Here is a 14,347-nt window from a genome sequence, read left to right on the forward strand (position 1 = left end):
CGGTTCTTAAATTGTATAAAATAGATATTGGTTCATGGGATCCGATATTTATATATCAATGTTCGTCGAAGTTGCCAAAGTTAACATTGTCTCTGTGGGAGCAATCAGAAAACAGAAATACCTAAATGGGAGGAACTTGATAAGTTCTTAACTGAAAGATTCCATGCATTGGAAAGTGTATCGGACATTTATGGTCCACAAGCGTCGAATTCTTCTCTTTGCCAGCGGCAGAAATACAACAATTTTGACAAATCGAAAAGTTTTAAAGTGCATCACACAAAGGTGAATGCTCAGAAATGTAATGTTTTTAAGCGAAATCATATTTTGCGCTCTTGTCCCAAATTCATGAGTATGAATTATAAAAATAGAATTTCGATAATAAAGAGAGACAAATACTGTTTGAATTGTCTCACTCCGGGACATATGGTGGCTGATTGCCACAGTCAGAAAACTTGTTCTGAGTGTAAATTGAAACATCATACGTTACTACACAGACCAAATCCTTCTCAGAGAGGAAATAATAATCAAAGTGGTAATAGTACGAGTACACAATCATCACAAGAAGCGAATATACAGTCCACAGTAGAACAACCATCAACGTCGACGTCAGGAAACGTCAGAGCGTACCATACATCGGTTTCAAGAAAAACTATGCTGGCTACAGCATGGGTTACAGTTATAAAAGATGGTCTGTCTCATAAAGCGCGAGCGCTTATCGATCCGTGTGCGGATGAATCGTTTGTCTCTGAGAGACTGAGAAAATTGTTGAATTTGTCAACAAGAACGATATCAGCTGATATATCAGGGTTAGGTGGTGAACATCTTACAAGGTGTACTAAATTAGCAATTCTTACAATTGGTTCTGTAGTCGAAAAGAATTTCTCTCTACACATAGATGCACTAGTTGTCCCTGATGTTACGGGAAATGTTCCCACCCATTCTTTTGAAAAATTTTCTGCCTCTCAATTGCCAAAGTTAAATTTTGCTGACCCACATTTTTACATAAGCGGTCCTGTGGATATCCTCATAGGAGGAAATTTATATCCACTACTTTTACTCAATGGAGTACAGCATGGTATTCTTGGCTCTTTGGTCGCCCAGAAGACAGTCTTTGGGTGGATCGTTACTGGCCCAACGTCCAATAAGACTTCGGTTAATGTGTCTCGAGTTGCTCATTGTACAAGGATGTCGATAGATAAGCAGCTGTCTCGGTTTTGGGAAATTGAGGAATGTTTGTTTTCCTAGGGTTGTTCAAGTACAAAACAAGAACGGTTATATATTGGACATAGGGTACTTGAACCGTATGTCGACGTTAATGATGTAGAATGCAAATTTGTTCTACCATGATGTTTTATTTCATTCAAGTTATTTATACTAAATAACTGATGATTAGTCATAATACTAAGTTAACATGTACCGTATATCTAGCCTATGCTATGTAAATGACTTAAATAATATTTATGCTGACTTAGTATATTAGTGTTAATGAACTAGTGCAGCAGAAGTCGACAACCTGACCAATTGTTGACGGTGAAATTTGATTCTTTATTTAAATTGGTCGGCTATTGACTTCTGCTGCTTACAATGCAAATGATATTTAAATATATATGCTCGATAATATAGCAGCGTAAATGCTATTTACTATGGATTTAATGTTAATTATATTTATGCTATATAATATAGCAGCGTAATGCAGCTGCGTTCTTGAACATTCTCCCCACGTTGAACGCTGCAGGTTCAACTAGTAGGAGACATTTATATTTCGGGTGACTGAGCAGCATACGTGTCCGGAACGGTTTGACGTGGTTGTGGAGTGGGTGGTTGGATTGATTCACCTCCTCTTTTCAGAAATCTCCATCCAAGGTAGAAAATCAACAGCATTGAAGACATGATAAGAGCTGTGTAACTTATTACCATATGGTGATGTTTGTCGGAATGGTAGGTGGTGCGAAAAGTTGAAAGGTCAGCTTCCTGAAGTTTGTTCTGGAGATCTGTTAGCTGCTCGGTATGGTTTATTAAAAGCTGATCGGTCGAGTTGAGAATTGCAGTGGACTCTCTCACATGCGTTGTTAGATTAAATTTCGGAAAGCGAGAGTAAGATGCTTGAATAAAGCTTGATGCATTATAATGACCTCGAAGAGTGACTTCCGAGGTTTTAAGGGTGCAAATTGGCTCAAGGTTGATGATCCCGGAACCTTGGAGCGTGTATTGTAGAGTTTTTGTTCCGCAAACAGTGCTGACGTCAATTTCACATGTGGTAGCATAAATCCATTGGTTCTTGTGATGTAGTTGTTGCCAGATGATAGGCTCCTTGTAAATGTTAAGTTTGCACCTGTTTGTTGGTTTATGTCTGAACATATCTACTTCGCACGAAGCCGCCATAGATCCCTTCGAGAACATTGCGTGATTATTATATCAGATAAAAGTGTCACCGCTTGGTTGAATACAGTTGCGAATGTCATCGCTGGAGAGTGGCATGTATTCATCTCGATGGAGATTGATCGCCAAGTACTCTGTTTGGGGGTGAATCGCAACAAGGGTGCCGTTCTCGTTTGCGGGCACCGCAAATATCTTCAACAACTCAAACGGTTGCTCAACAACGGTTGGTCAACTAGAGGAAGTCTTATCTCGAACATAACCTTGTCTTTAGTGACTGCTGCCTTTGCTCGCATGATTTTGTAGAATTGAATGAGGTCAATGTCATCGAAAGGTAGAACTCGTGATACCGGTAGATGGGCCTTGATTACGTTAATTTCTCTTTGCAGCTGATCCGGCGTTAGTAAGGATGGGCTAATCCTACCGTGATGAGAGTCTGTAAGAACATCAACGATTTCCGCTTCAACTTGGCGTAGTCTTGTTGCTGCTAGAGTTAGTTCGTTGGCAAGAAGAGCTATTGTGTGAGCTATCTTTAGCTGAGCTTCTTCTTCTACCACTTGGTTATGTATCATTGATATGGTGGTTTGGACTTCATTTATTCTAGTTTTTAAAGATAACTCATCTTCCTTTATTATATTTAACGTCGAGTCGACAATTAAGGTTTGATTGTGTAACAGCGATGTGAGGTGGCTTCTGTCCATCTCTGCTCTTTGTATCGTATTGTCCATTTTGGCGGCATAGTCCGCGTCTAGAATTCCAAACAGAGATCTTGCGACATTACCGATAATATTTAGAGCACCTCTACGCAATCTTCTTGGCATGATGATATCTATATCTTGGATTAATTCTGCTCTAGTTTGCTTGAGATGAGATGCGAAGTTGTTACACATTGCTTCGTGAGGAGACATTTTGCATAGGTCAGAGAACATCTTTATACCGTCAGCGAAGTTGTCAATTTCTGACCTAAAGGGTATAAGATTGTAGTAGACCATGAGCTTCCATTCTGCTGTGGCTATCCGTGCCGTACCAATACCTTCGAAATATAATCCGGGTTTTGTTTCAAATGGTTGTGGTCGCATGGGATTACATAATACAACCGGTAGTATCAGAAGAGCCAGTAATGTTGTGCACAATAAATTAAAGTTTTGGGCCTCGATCGTTTTGATGTGTTTGGCTTCTGTTCATCTGGTGGCCTTATTCTTTTGTGATCCTCTTTTTCTTTGATATCATCATTGAATAATGGCGCTAAGCGATGGATTGGCCGTTTAATTACACCTGATGAAGTTTTGACATCGACTACACGCACGTTTCCATCTTCTCCTTTGTAGGTTTTGATGATGCGTCCAAGTGGCCATTGCATGACCTGTACGTTGTCCTCCTTGATGATGACAAGTTGGTTGAGTTTGATATTTGCTGATGTCGTTCTCCATTTGTGTCTCTGTTGGAGTTGTGACAAATATTCACTGGACCACCTATTCCAAAAACTGTGTCTTAGTTCTTACACGAGTTTCCATCTTTTAGATAGTGGTGTTGGTGGCTGGTTTGTTCTGGCGTCAATTTGTGCGGTCAGGGGTTCCCCTATAAGGAAATGACCTGGCGTCAGTGCGGTTAGATCGTTGGGGTTTGAAGATATGGGAGTTAGTGGTCTTGAATTTAAGATTGCTTCAATTTCTATGACTACCGTTTCCAGTTCTTCATAAGTAAGGGAGGCGGTGGACACTGAACGCAGAAGAAGATGCTTGGCTGATTTCACCGCTGCTTCCCAAAGGCCTCCGTAATGGGGGGCTCTGGGAGGGATGAATTTAAATTCGATCATTTCTTTGCTGCATGCCCTTCCAATAGTCTCTTGTGACTCCTTCCCGAATAAAGGCGTCTGTAGTTAGATCTGTCACAACTTCCATGTGGATTGCCTTTGTGGCAAAACAGCAAAAGACTGCGATATACACCTTGTGTGGACGATTTCCCCTAAGCTTGTAGTGTACCCAAAATGGACCGCAATGATCTACTCCAGTGTTTAAGAAGGGTCGACATGGCGTTATTCTGTCTTCTGGTAAATCACCCATTATCTGTTGGTACATTTTTGGTTTGGCCTTCGTACAACGAATGCAATTGTGAACTGTGTTCCTTGCCATTGTTTTGCCCTTTATAATCCAGAATCCCCTTTCTCTTGTAGTATTTAGCAACGTTTGTGGACCACAGTGATGGTTTTCATTGTGCAGCATCACGAGGATTAGTTTGACTATGGGGTCATTATAAGGCAATATTATTTGATGTTTCATTTCGTATGAGAGATTTGACGCGTCTAGTCTTCCGCCAACTCGAAGAATATCTGATTTGTCAAGGAAGGGGGATAGACTGATAATTGGGCTGGATCTGCTGAGTTCTTTGGTTGTCTTTAACTTGTTAATGTCGTCTTTGAAGTCAGCTGATTGTATGGTTTTGACTATTAGATGCAAAGCTTAAGTTAACTCTATTGGGCTTAGTACTTTGGTTGCTGGTCGGTCGGCTGACGATGTCCTGCTGTTTTTGATAAATCGCTGGATATAAGCCACAACTCGTTGAAGACAACCGAACGAATTGCGGTGGTTGATTTTGTAGATGATTTGTTCTAATCCCATTTGCGCGGCTGCAGTGACAATAACAGGCTTTCGTTTGAATTCTAATTCACTTGTTGGATGCAATTCCTTCGCGAATTCCTTAGGCCAACTGTCTTCATTTCCATGTAAAAAAGGGGTCCATAGAACCACATGTTGCACTCCGGTAATTGTTCTGGTTTTAAACCTCTGGAGATTAAGTCTGCGGGATTGTTTTTGGAGTCGACGTGTCTCCATTGACTGTTGATGGTGAGGTCTTGTATTTTGCTGATTCGGTTTGCCACAAAGGTTTTGAGTGATGGTGATGCCGAATTTATCCAATGCAAGACAATTTCGGAATCAGACCAGAAGAGGAGCTGTTTGTCTTCGTATCTTAGTTCATTTTTTATTTTGTTGGCCAGTTCTGCTCCTAGAAGTGCTGCGCAAAGTTCTAGCCTTGGCAGCGATACCTTTTGGATAGGCGCAACTCTGGATTTGGCTCACAATAGCCGGACGATTATCCTTTTATTTGGGAGTTTAGATCGAATGTAAATTGCGGCTCCATAAGCCCTTTCTGATGCGTCCACAAAGACATGCATTTGAATGTGCTTCGCAGTTTGACCATCGAAAGCGTGACGTGGGATGTGGGTGTTGTCTAACATATTTAGTGCATTACGAAAGGTGTGCCATTTTGTTGTTCGATCTTCAGGGAGTTCATCATCCCAAGATATCTGATCCTCCCAAAGTTGTTGAATATCTTGGCTGCGACTACGACTGGGCCTGCTATACCCAATGGATCGTAGATTCGTGCTACATCTGATATGACAGATCGCTTTGTTATCACTGAGACTGGCTGAAGATTTGTCCTAAGGCAGAATTGATCCGATGCTGGGCTCCATATTAGTCCCAATGCCTTGATTGACGCGTTTTCAAAATCAAGATTGACTTCTTGATCATCTTGCGGTATGTCTTGAAGGAGTTGGCGATGGTTTGCACACCACTTCCGTAACTTGAAGCCGGCTTCCTTGAGTAAGGAGGTGAGTTGAGACTGCATTTCCTTGGCTGCTACTAAACTATCTGAACCGCTCATCCCGTCATCGACGTAAAAGTCCTGCTTCAGGATCGTTGCGCCAAGTGGATATTTTTCCATCCGAGTAGTCGCTAGCCTTTGTAGACACCTTGTCGCCAGATAGGGAGCTGATGATGTTCCATAAGTGACGGTGTTTAGTTGAAAATGTCGTACAGGCTCCCCTGGATTGTCCCTCCATAAAATGAGTTGAAGGTTCCTGTCTCGTTCGTCCACGAGGATCTGACGATACATTTTTTCAATATGGGTGGTGAAGACAAATCTGGGTAGTCGGAAACGTAGAAGCATTCCAAATATGTCCCCTTGCACTGTTGGACCAGTCAGCAAAATGTCGTTTAGTGACCGATTTGTTGACGTTTTTGCTGAAGCATCAAATACGACTCGAAGTTTAGTTGTGCTGCTCTCCGGACGCAAAACACAGTGATGCGGAATGTAGTACCGAGGGCCTGGCAGTTTTTTGGGATCGATTTGAGTCATGTGACCAAGATCTTCGTATGACTGCATGAATTCCTTGTATTGTTTTTCAAGATTGTTATCGCGTTTGAATCGTCGTTCCAAGGCAAGGAACCTGGAATATGTGGATGTTTCTGATTCACCAAGTGTTGCGGCATCCTCAGACAGGGGTAGTCGAACAACAAATCTTCCATTGAGGTCTCTGGTTGTGGTTTGAATGAAGTGAGTTTCACACGCCTGTTCTGCAACTGTGAGATTACTTTCTGCAGGAACTTCCTCGATTTTCCAGAATTTTTCAAGTAGTTCGTTTGTTGCTATATCGTCTTCACTAAAAACTGCACATGTTGCTTCGGTTGTGCTGTCGTCGGCTAATCGTCCACTGGCGATCCACCCAAGTTTTGTGTTCCTCAGGACGGGTAAATTGCCTGCTAAGTGTAATGTTCCTGATAACAGAAGATGAAAGTAAAACTCTGCGCCAAGTAACATATCAATTTTTGCCGAATTTTGGAACGATGGGTCTGCCAGCATTATGTTTTTGGGAATAGACCAGGATGAAATGTCGAACGATGCACTAGGTTGATGTGGTATTATGTTTGGGAGAACATAAGCCTCCAGCCTGGATGAAAACTTGCTTGTGAGTGACTCGAATTTAACGTTTACCCGCTGTGTAGCTTGTCTGTATCTTCCACTAATTCCTTGAATACCTAGTGTTGCTTGTTCTGGTTTAATGGATAGTGCTTTAATTAGTCTTTCGGAGACTATGTTGATTTGGGATCCTGAGTCCAACAATGCTCGGAAATTTCCAGATCGTCCATTGTTGGCTGTTATTTTTATTAATGCTGTTGCGAGTAGAATCCTTGCCGGGCGAGCGTTCGCTGATGCCACTGAGGTTGAGTGTAATGCTTCACTTTTAGATTGTGAGGGTTTGTTGCTGGCAATTTGTTGTTTTTCAAGATGCAGCAGCGAATTGTGTTTACATGAACACTTAGTGCATGCCTTGGATGTGCATTCCTTGGAACGATGATCGGGTTTAATACAGTTTACGCAAAACCCTTTCTTTTGCACCCACTTAAGGCGATCCGCAATGTTCATTGCCAAGAATTGTTTGCAGTAATATATTGGATGGCCTTCCTCACACAGGGGACATCCACTTGATTTGTACGTTGTTTTTGTTGTTGCAAATTGCTTTGCCTTGTCCTTTCCACCAACAGCTTCAAGTGCTTGGAAGCGGTTTCGTAAAACCTTCAGGAAATTGTTTAACGTCTGTAGCTCTGTGGGGTTTTCTAGCGATTGTTCGTACATGATGTGTGTTTGGCGATCCACTTTTTTGACCAACACATGTAAAAGTACCGGGCCCCAGTTGTCGATGTTGATCCCAATGTTCGTCATTGCGGACAGACTTTCGTTGAGGACGTCGTGGAACTTTTTCAGAGATTTGGACTCGGCCGTTAAGTTTCCCCAGCCAAACAATTTTTGAAGTATTGTGGATACTAGGACTCGCTTGTTGTCGTACCTGTCCTTCAACGTGTTCCATGCCGTTGTGTAGTTCCCTTCAGTGAGATCCAGGTGACGTATTAATCGTTCTGCTTCCCCGCTCAAATTGGCCTTGAGATACCACATCTTTTGGATTGCTGGAATATCTTGCTCATGTATCATTTTCGAGAATATGTCCGAAAATGGTTGCATGATAGGCAATCTCCATTGAACCTTGGTATGGATATCTTTGGTAGCTGTAGGTTGGAACTACCCTTTGCTTGCTGCACTGATTCCGAGGTTATGCTTTCGCTTGGTTGTGTTTAGAAAGAGACGCTATTTGAATTGCTACGTTCTCTTCTAAGGCTTCATAGTCTTCACTGTCATAACCTTTAGCCGCCGGGTTGGCACACATTTCCCAAATGTCCAAATGGATAGTCTCGATCTTCTGCCATAATCTGTCTATAGCAGATAGAGATTGGACTGGTGATTCCTTCATAGCGTTACTTTGAATTAGACGTTTCAATGACGCTTTAAGTGCTCCTTGACGTCTTATCAATCCATGAATGTTGTTTGTACCGCTGGACCATGATGAAGATTGGTTGCCTGGGGGTGCACCAGCTCCTTGATTTACTAGCAATGATGAAGTGGATGCGGATGGGTTGTCTGCGGTAAACCCTGCTCCGCGTTCTGCTGGCAATGGCTTCGTTTGCCTGCTCAGACCTTTAATTAGCTGCTCTACTTCCTCAATAGTTGTATTGTATACGATTCCTGTTGATTTATGGATATCTTCGACAATATACGGGTCATCTTCGCTCAACATCGGGTTGTTACGTATGATATTTTCCGCTGTGTCAAAGGCTTTCCATTGAGCAATTAAATCTTCTTTTTTCTTTGTGTAATACTCCACAGATCTTCGCTCGTGTGGAGTTTTCTTTATGTTGGCTACCGCTTTTTCTATGTTTGCGGCCCTTTCCTTTTGACGGATTATCAAATCCTTTAAGTTTTCCATTTTTGAATTTCGCTGGTACGGGAAGACTTCAATATCGACTGCGTGCTCTGATTTACTAATAAATTCCTTTGAGTTCCTTACCACTGGTGGGGGAAACTCGAAATCAATTAATATATTTTTTTAGGGGTCACCAATGTTTGATTTCCTAGGGTTGTTCAAGTACAAAACAAGAACGGTTATATATTGGACATAGGGTACTTGAACCGTATGTCGACGTTAATGATGTAGAATGCAAATTTGTTCTACCATGATGTTTTATTTCATTCAAGTTATTTATACTAAATAACTGATGATTAGTCATAATACTAAGTTAACATGTACCGTATATCTAGCCTATGCTATGTAAATGACTTAAATAATATTTATGCTGACTTAGTATATTAGTGTTAATGAACTAGTGCAGCAGAAGTCGACAACCTGACCAATTGTTGACGGTGAAATTTGATTCTTTATTTAAATTGGTCGGCTATTGACTTCTGCTGCTTACAATGCAAATGATATTTAAATATATATGCTCGATAATATAGCAGCGTAAATGCTATTTACTATGGATTTAATGCTAATTATATTTAGCTATATAATATAGCAGCGTAATGCAGCTGCGTTCTTGAACAAGGAACTTCCGAGGGAAGATCCATTGTCAGAAGAAGATAAGATATGTGAAAATATTTACCGATCGACTGTGAAAAGAGATTCCACTGGAAGATATACAGTGGATTTGCCGTTTAAGACTGACCCAAAAGTGGGATCATTTAGTAGCTCGAATAGATACGTAGCTCTAAGTCAATTTTTACGAAACGAACAATCACTGGCTCGAAAGCCTGAACTTAAAGCGATGTACGACGACATCATCAACGAGTATTTGTCTCTGGGACATATGGAAGTTGTAGAAGCTCCAAATGGGGAATCAGAACCTTATTTTTATCTGCCTATATATAAACCCGAGAGTGGCGTATATAAACCCGAGAGTGTTTCCACTAAGTTGAGAGTGGTATTTAACGCCTCGTGTCCCACGGCGAGGGGTCAAAGTTTGAATGACTTATTATACGTTGGGCCAGTCTTGCAGAAAGACATTGTAACCCTAATTTTGAATTGGCGATTATATAAATTCGTCTTTAATGCGGATATCACAAAGATGTATCGGCAAATCTTTGTGAATCCCAAACATGCCCCGTTCCAACGGATTTTGTATCGATCGGACCCAGATATGGAAATAAAAGAATACCAATTAAAGACGGTAACGTTTGGCGTCAATTGTGCGCCGTACTTAGCCCTACGTACACTGCTCCAATTAGCAGAAGATGAGGAAAACAGGTTTCCTCTAGGGTCAAGAATATTGAGAAACAACATGTATGTTGACGACGCGCTTGCGGGCGCAAATTCTGTCTCTGAGGGCATACAGGCAAGGAAAGAATTAGAAGGAATTCTTTTGTCTGGAGGATTTCAACTACGAAAGTGGACGTCAAATGTGAAAGAAGTTTTAGAAGGATTGCCCCGAGATATGCTATTAAATGAAGATTTTTTGAATTTTGATGACAAAAGCTCGGCGAAAATCTTAGGAATCAGGTGGAACGCCAAGAATGATTCATTCTATTTCGTATCTGAGAAGTTGCGAGACAAAGAAAATTTTACGAAAAGAGAAGTATTATCGGTTATCGCGCGACTTTTTGACCCGTTGGGGTGGCTGTCCCCGGTGATTATTACAGCAAAGATAATTATGCAACAGCTATGGCTGGATGAGATTGAATGGGATGATTCCCTCAAACCGTTGTCTCTAATTAAATGGAAGTCTTTTATACAAAAATATGTTGATATCGACAGTATTAGTATCCCACGATGGGTTAGATATTGTCCTGAATCCGAAATTGAGTTTCATGGATTTTGTGATTCTTCGGAGCTTGCATATGCAGCTGTACTGTATTCGAGGGTAAAATTTGGTGGTGAGATACACACAAATGTACTTGTTTCAAAGTCAAGAGTTGCGCCTATCAAAAACTGTCCCTACCTAGGCTAGAGCTGTGTGGAGCTCTGCTTCTTGCAGAATTGATAGCTATATTTCTTCCTCAATTGGATGTGGCAAGTCATCCGTTATATTTATGGTCGGACTCAACTATAGTCCTTTCATGGCTTAAAAAACCGTCGCATACGTGGACTACCTTTGTGGCAAATAGGGTAGCCAAAATTCAAGAGAAGGTTGGTGATTGTTGGCGTCACGTCTCTACCTTCGATAACCCCGCTGATCTAGCAACCCGGGGGGTGACTCCTTCAGAGTTGAAGGAGAATAATCTTTGGTGGTCGGGACCATCATGGTTAAAAGATGAGGAGAGATTTTGGCCATCGAATATAAATGTTCCTGAAACAAGTATTGAAGCGAAGCCAGTTCAAGTTCATATCACCAGATCAGCGTATTTTGAAGATATACTTGAAAGATTTTCCTGCCTCTCGAGGGCAATTCATGTTATTGCTTATATATTTAGATTTTTTCACGCCACGCATCCTGCCTCCAAAGGAGTTCCGAAATTTGAAACCTTTCGTTTAACATCACTCGAATTGGCATCAGCTAAGAACCGCCTAATTTCACTGTCTCAAAAACTTCATTTTCCTCAGGAATATTTTGCTCTGTCTCAAAGGAGACATATTGATTCGAAAAGCTCACTGTTAACATTGACCCCTTTCATAGATAAGGATCAGCTCATTCGGGCGAATGGCAGATTAGGATCAACTTTGTCGCTGTCGTACAGTGAACGACATCCTGTTATACTGTCTCACAGGAGTTGTTTTGCTAAACTCTATGTTCGTTTCATTCACAAGTTGACTCTACATGGGGGTACTCAGCTCATGCTCGCTACAATACGCCTGGAGTGTTGGATTTTGAGAGCAAAGAATGTAATAAGAACTAGCGTTCGGAATTGTAAAGATTGCGTGATAGCACGTAAAGCCAAACAGGGGCAAATAATGGCTGCCCTTCCGCCCGAGAGGACAACGTACAATAGGCCATTTACGAACACAGGTGTGGACTATGCGGGTCCATTCGACCTTAAGAATTTCTCTGGGCGAGGCTGTCGAATCACCAAATGTTATATCTGTCTCTTTGTCTGCTTTTCTACTAAGGCAATTCACCTTGAAGTAGTCAGCGATTTATCCACCGCAGCATTCATGGCTGCATTATCTAGATTTGTGTCCCGACGAGGCTGTCCCCATAAAATATTTTCCGACAACGATCGTAACTTTGTGGGTGCCGCTAGAGAAATAAGAGCTAGTCTCGCTAAGTCGCTAGCAGAACTTAAATCCGAGGCTATGTTACGTTATGGTCACCAAAAGTTGGAGTGGCATTTCATACCCGCCTCGGCTCCTCACATGGGAGGTTTGTGGGAGGCGGGCGTAAAGAGTTGTAAAACGCATTTAAAGAAAATATCTGGTCAAATTCGCCACACTTACGAAGAATTTAGTACCATATTAGCCTCAATTGAAGCCTGTCTCAATTCGCGGTCACTTACACCTATGACTGAAGGTGCAGATGACTTTTCCGTATTGACCCCAGCTCACTTTCTGATAGGCTCATCTTTATTGTCCCCTGCTGAACCAGAAGAGATTCCAGGCAAAATATCTCTTCAAAATCGTTGGCGTAGTGTAGTGTGACCAAACACACTCTCCACTTCTTCCCCCTTATTCTTCACTTACACATGCATTCCCATTAGCATACAGTACTCTATTTTTGATCCACTTGCATTCTCGGTGCATTCATATTTTGTTTTTGTTGACGCAGGTCAGTCACACACTTGGTAGTGACTGAGTTGAATGCACTCAGTGGAGTTCCAATTAGATGTTGGTGGCATGTGACACTATTCATTGGTTTAGAGTTTCCAGTTGGGATTGCATACATTGTTTTGTAAATAGACCAACTGCATGAACTCAGAATTGAGTCAAATGACCACCAATAGGAATTAAGAAAGGCCTGCATCTCAAAGAAAGTAAAAGTATTGGTAAAATGTAGATCAATTTTTCATAGAAATATATGCATGTATAAGTGAGCTCCATAGTTCTATACTCCATTTATTGAAATAGTATTAGTACATTTTTCACTCAATAGTCAATAATTCTAAGTTCCAAATTTTGTATAAATTCATTGCATTTTCAAAAATAAAATCAGAAAGATATTACACAGAGCCTAAACAACTGGCTTTTATTTTTCTCTTCGTTGAAGTGGCACTGTAGAGTGCCTGCAACAAAAATTAGCTGGTCTAGTGGCGCTCTTAAGCGCGGGCCAAAATTCGGGCAGGTAGGGATTTAGGAATCTCTGCATAAATCCTTTTTTTGTTTTTGTGTGAACACTTGCCTACTTCACGGCAAGCATCCTTTTTGTTCTTGGTGACCGTTTGCCTACCTCACGGCAAACATTACATGGCGATCCTGCCATCTTCGAAACCATTTATAAGGAAGACCCCATATTCATTGTCATCCATGAAGGAAGAAGAGGACGAACAAAAGAGAATCAAGCAGGATGAACCTCCGAGAACGATTCCGGAAATTATAGGAGCTTTGAAAAAGGCTTATAAATCAATAAAAACACCAATTGCCATTCTGGGCGAGTTAACTAATCTCAGTGAACGGAATGGAAATCTCGACGGTTTTGCATCAAAGATTGAAAGCCTGATTTCTGAGTTAAACGAAATTCAGATAGCGGAGCAAGGCGAGAGCTGTAGGGCTAGTATCGTTAATACGAACAATGCCATAGCTTTCCATACTTTGGTGAACGGTTTGCAAGATAAGCAACTAATTTCAATCATTGAGGCCAGTAATGTAAATACTTTCACTTGTGCTCTCCAAGTGGCTCAGAGATCTGCATCACGTTCAAAACAGCAACAGGTCTTGTATCAAGCCACCAATGCTAATAGAGGTAGGAATAATGCCAATAGATATAATAATTACAGTAATACCGGTGTAGGTAATAATAGGAATAATAACAATTTTAGGGGGTCTAACAACCCTAATAGAAGGTATAATAGGAATTTTAATAGTAATAACAATAATGGTAACTATAATAGCAATAGTAATCCACGTAATTTTAATAACTATAACTCGAGAGGTAATTATAATAGGAACAATAATAGGAATAGTAATCAAAGGAGTAGGAACGTGAATTACATGGAAGAGCAGGGAGATGTTCACGGAAACTTATTCGTACCGGAGATGCGAACACCTACATCTTCGGGGATGAATCATTAAAAGAAAAGAAAATATTTGCAATATCATCCAATTTGAGGAATTATATGGTCCGCTCACATTTCTCATTGATACAGGAGCGGATGTTTCCCTTTGCAAGGAAAAATCTTGCACAGATATGAAGAAAATGCTAACGACTATTGTAATCTG

General features: G+C 41.1%; 4 protein-coding genes across 4 annotated transcripts; 1 reads left to right on the forward strand and 3 right to left on the reverse strand.

Moving 5' to 3' along the window:
- Positions 1-1,755: 1,755 nt before the first annotated feature.
- LOC142229067 (uncharacterized) lies at positions 1,756-2,400 on the reverse strand. Its single transcript, XM_075299599.1, has one exon. It carries the CDS (start codon positions 2,398-2,400, stop codon positions 1,756-1,758), a length of 645 nt encoding a protein of 214 aa, XP_075155714.1.
- A 173-nt stretch (positions 2,401-2,573) lies between these two features.
- LOC142229077 (uncharacterized) lies at positions 2,574-3,455 on the reverse strand. Its single transcript, XM_075299610.1, has one exon. The coding sequence runs from the start codon at positions 3,453-3,455 to the stop codon at positions 2,574-2,576; it is 882 nt and encodes a 293-aa protein (XP_075155725.1).
- Positions 3,456-3,874: 419 nt separating this feature from the next.
- On the reverse strand, positions 3,875-8,145 carry LOC142229085 (uncharacterized). Its single transcript, XM_075299619.1, has 5 exons — positions 5,626-8,145; positions 5,045-5,419; positions 4,888-4,984; positions 4,321-4,819; positions 3,875-4,163 (listed from the first exon to the last, which is right to left on the reverse strand). Exons 1-5 carry the CDS (start codon positions 8,143-8,145, stop codon positions 3,875-3,877), a joined length of 3,780 nt encoding a protein of 1,259 aa, XP_075155734.1.
- A 1,144-nt stretch (positions 8,146-9,289) lies between these two features.
- On the forward strand, positions 9,290-12,613 carry LOC142229090 (uncharacterized). Its single transcript, XM_075299634.1, has 3 exons — positions 9,290-9,316; positions 9,561-10,901; positions 10,952-12,613. Exons 1-3 carry the CDS (start codon positions 9,290-9,292, stop codon positions 12,611-12,613), a joined length of 3,030 nt encoding a protein of 1,009 aa, XP_075155749.1.
- The last annotated feature ends 1,734 nt before the right edge of the window (positions 12,614-14,347 follow it).

Source organism: Haematobia irritans, chromosome 1, assembly GCF_050003625.1.
Source record: "Haematobia irritans isolate KBUSLIRL chromosome 1, ASM5000362v1, whole genome shotgun sequence".
NCBI lineage: Eukaryota > Metazoa > Arthropoda > Insecta > Diptera > Muscidae > Haematobia > Haematobia irritans.

Bases quoted from the DNA above. Each gene is read 5' to 3' on its own strand.
- LOC142229090 (XM_075299634.1), top strand. From the start codon at position 9,290: ATGTACCGTATATCTAGCCTATGCTAT. The intron at 9,317-9,560 runs GTAAATGACTTA...TATATAATATAG, and splicing joins GTATATCTAGCCTATGCTAT to CAGCGTAATGCAGCTGCGTT. The intron at 10,902-10,951 runs GTAAAATTTGGT...TTCAAAGTCAAG, and splicing joins CAGCTGTACTGTATTCGAGG to AGTTGCGCCTATCAAAAACT.
- LOC142229085 (XM_075299619.1), bottom strand. From the start codon at position 8,145: ATGATACATGAGCAAGATATTCCAGCAATCCAAAAGATGTGGTATCTC. The intron at 4,820-4,887 runs GTCAGCCGACCG...TGCATCTAATAG, and splicing joins ATCAAAAACAGCAGGACATC to TCAAAACCATACAATCAGCT. The intron at 4,164-4,320 runs GTATATCGCAGT...CATCCCTCCCAG, and splicing joins GGAAATCGTCCACACAAGGT to AGCCCCCCATTACGGAGGCC.
- LOC142229077 (XM_075299610.1), bottom strand. From the start codon at position 3,455: ATGCGACCACAACCATTTGAAACAAAACCCGGATTATATTTCGAAGGT.
- LOC142229067 (XM_075299599.1), bottom strand. From the start codon at position 2,400: ATGTTCTCGAAGGGATCTATGGCGGCTTCGTGCGAAGTAGATATGTTC.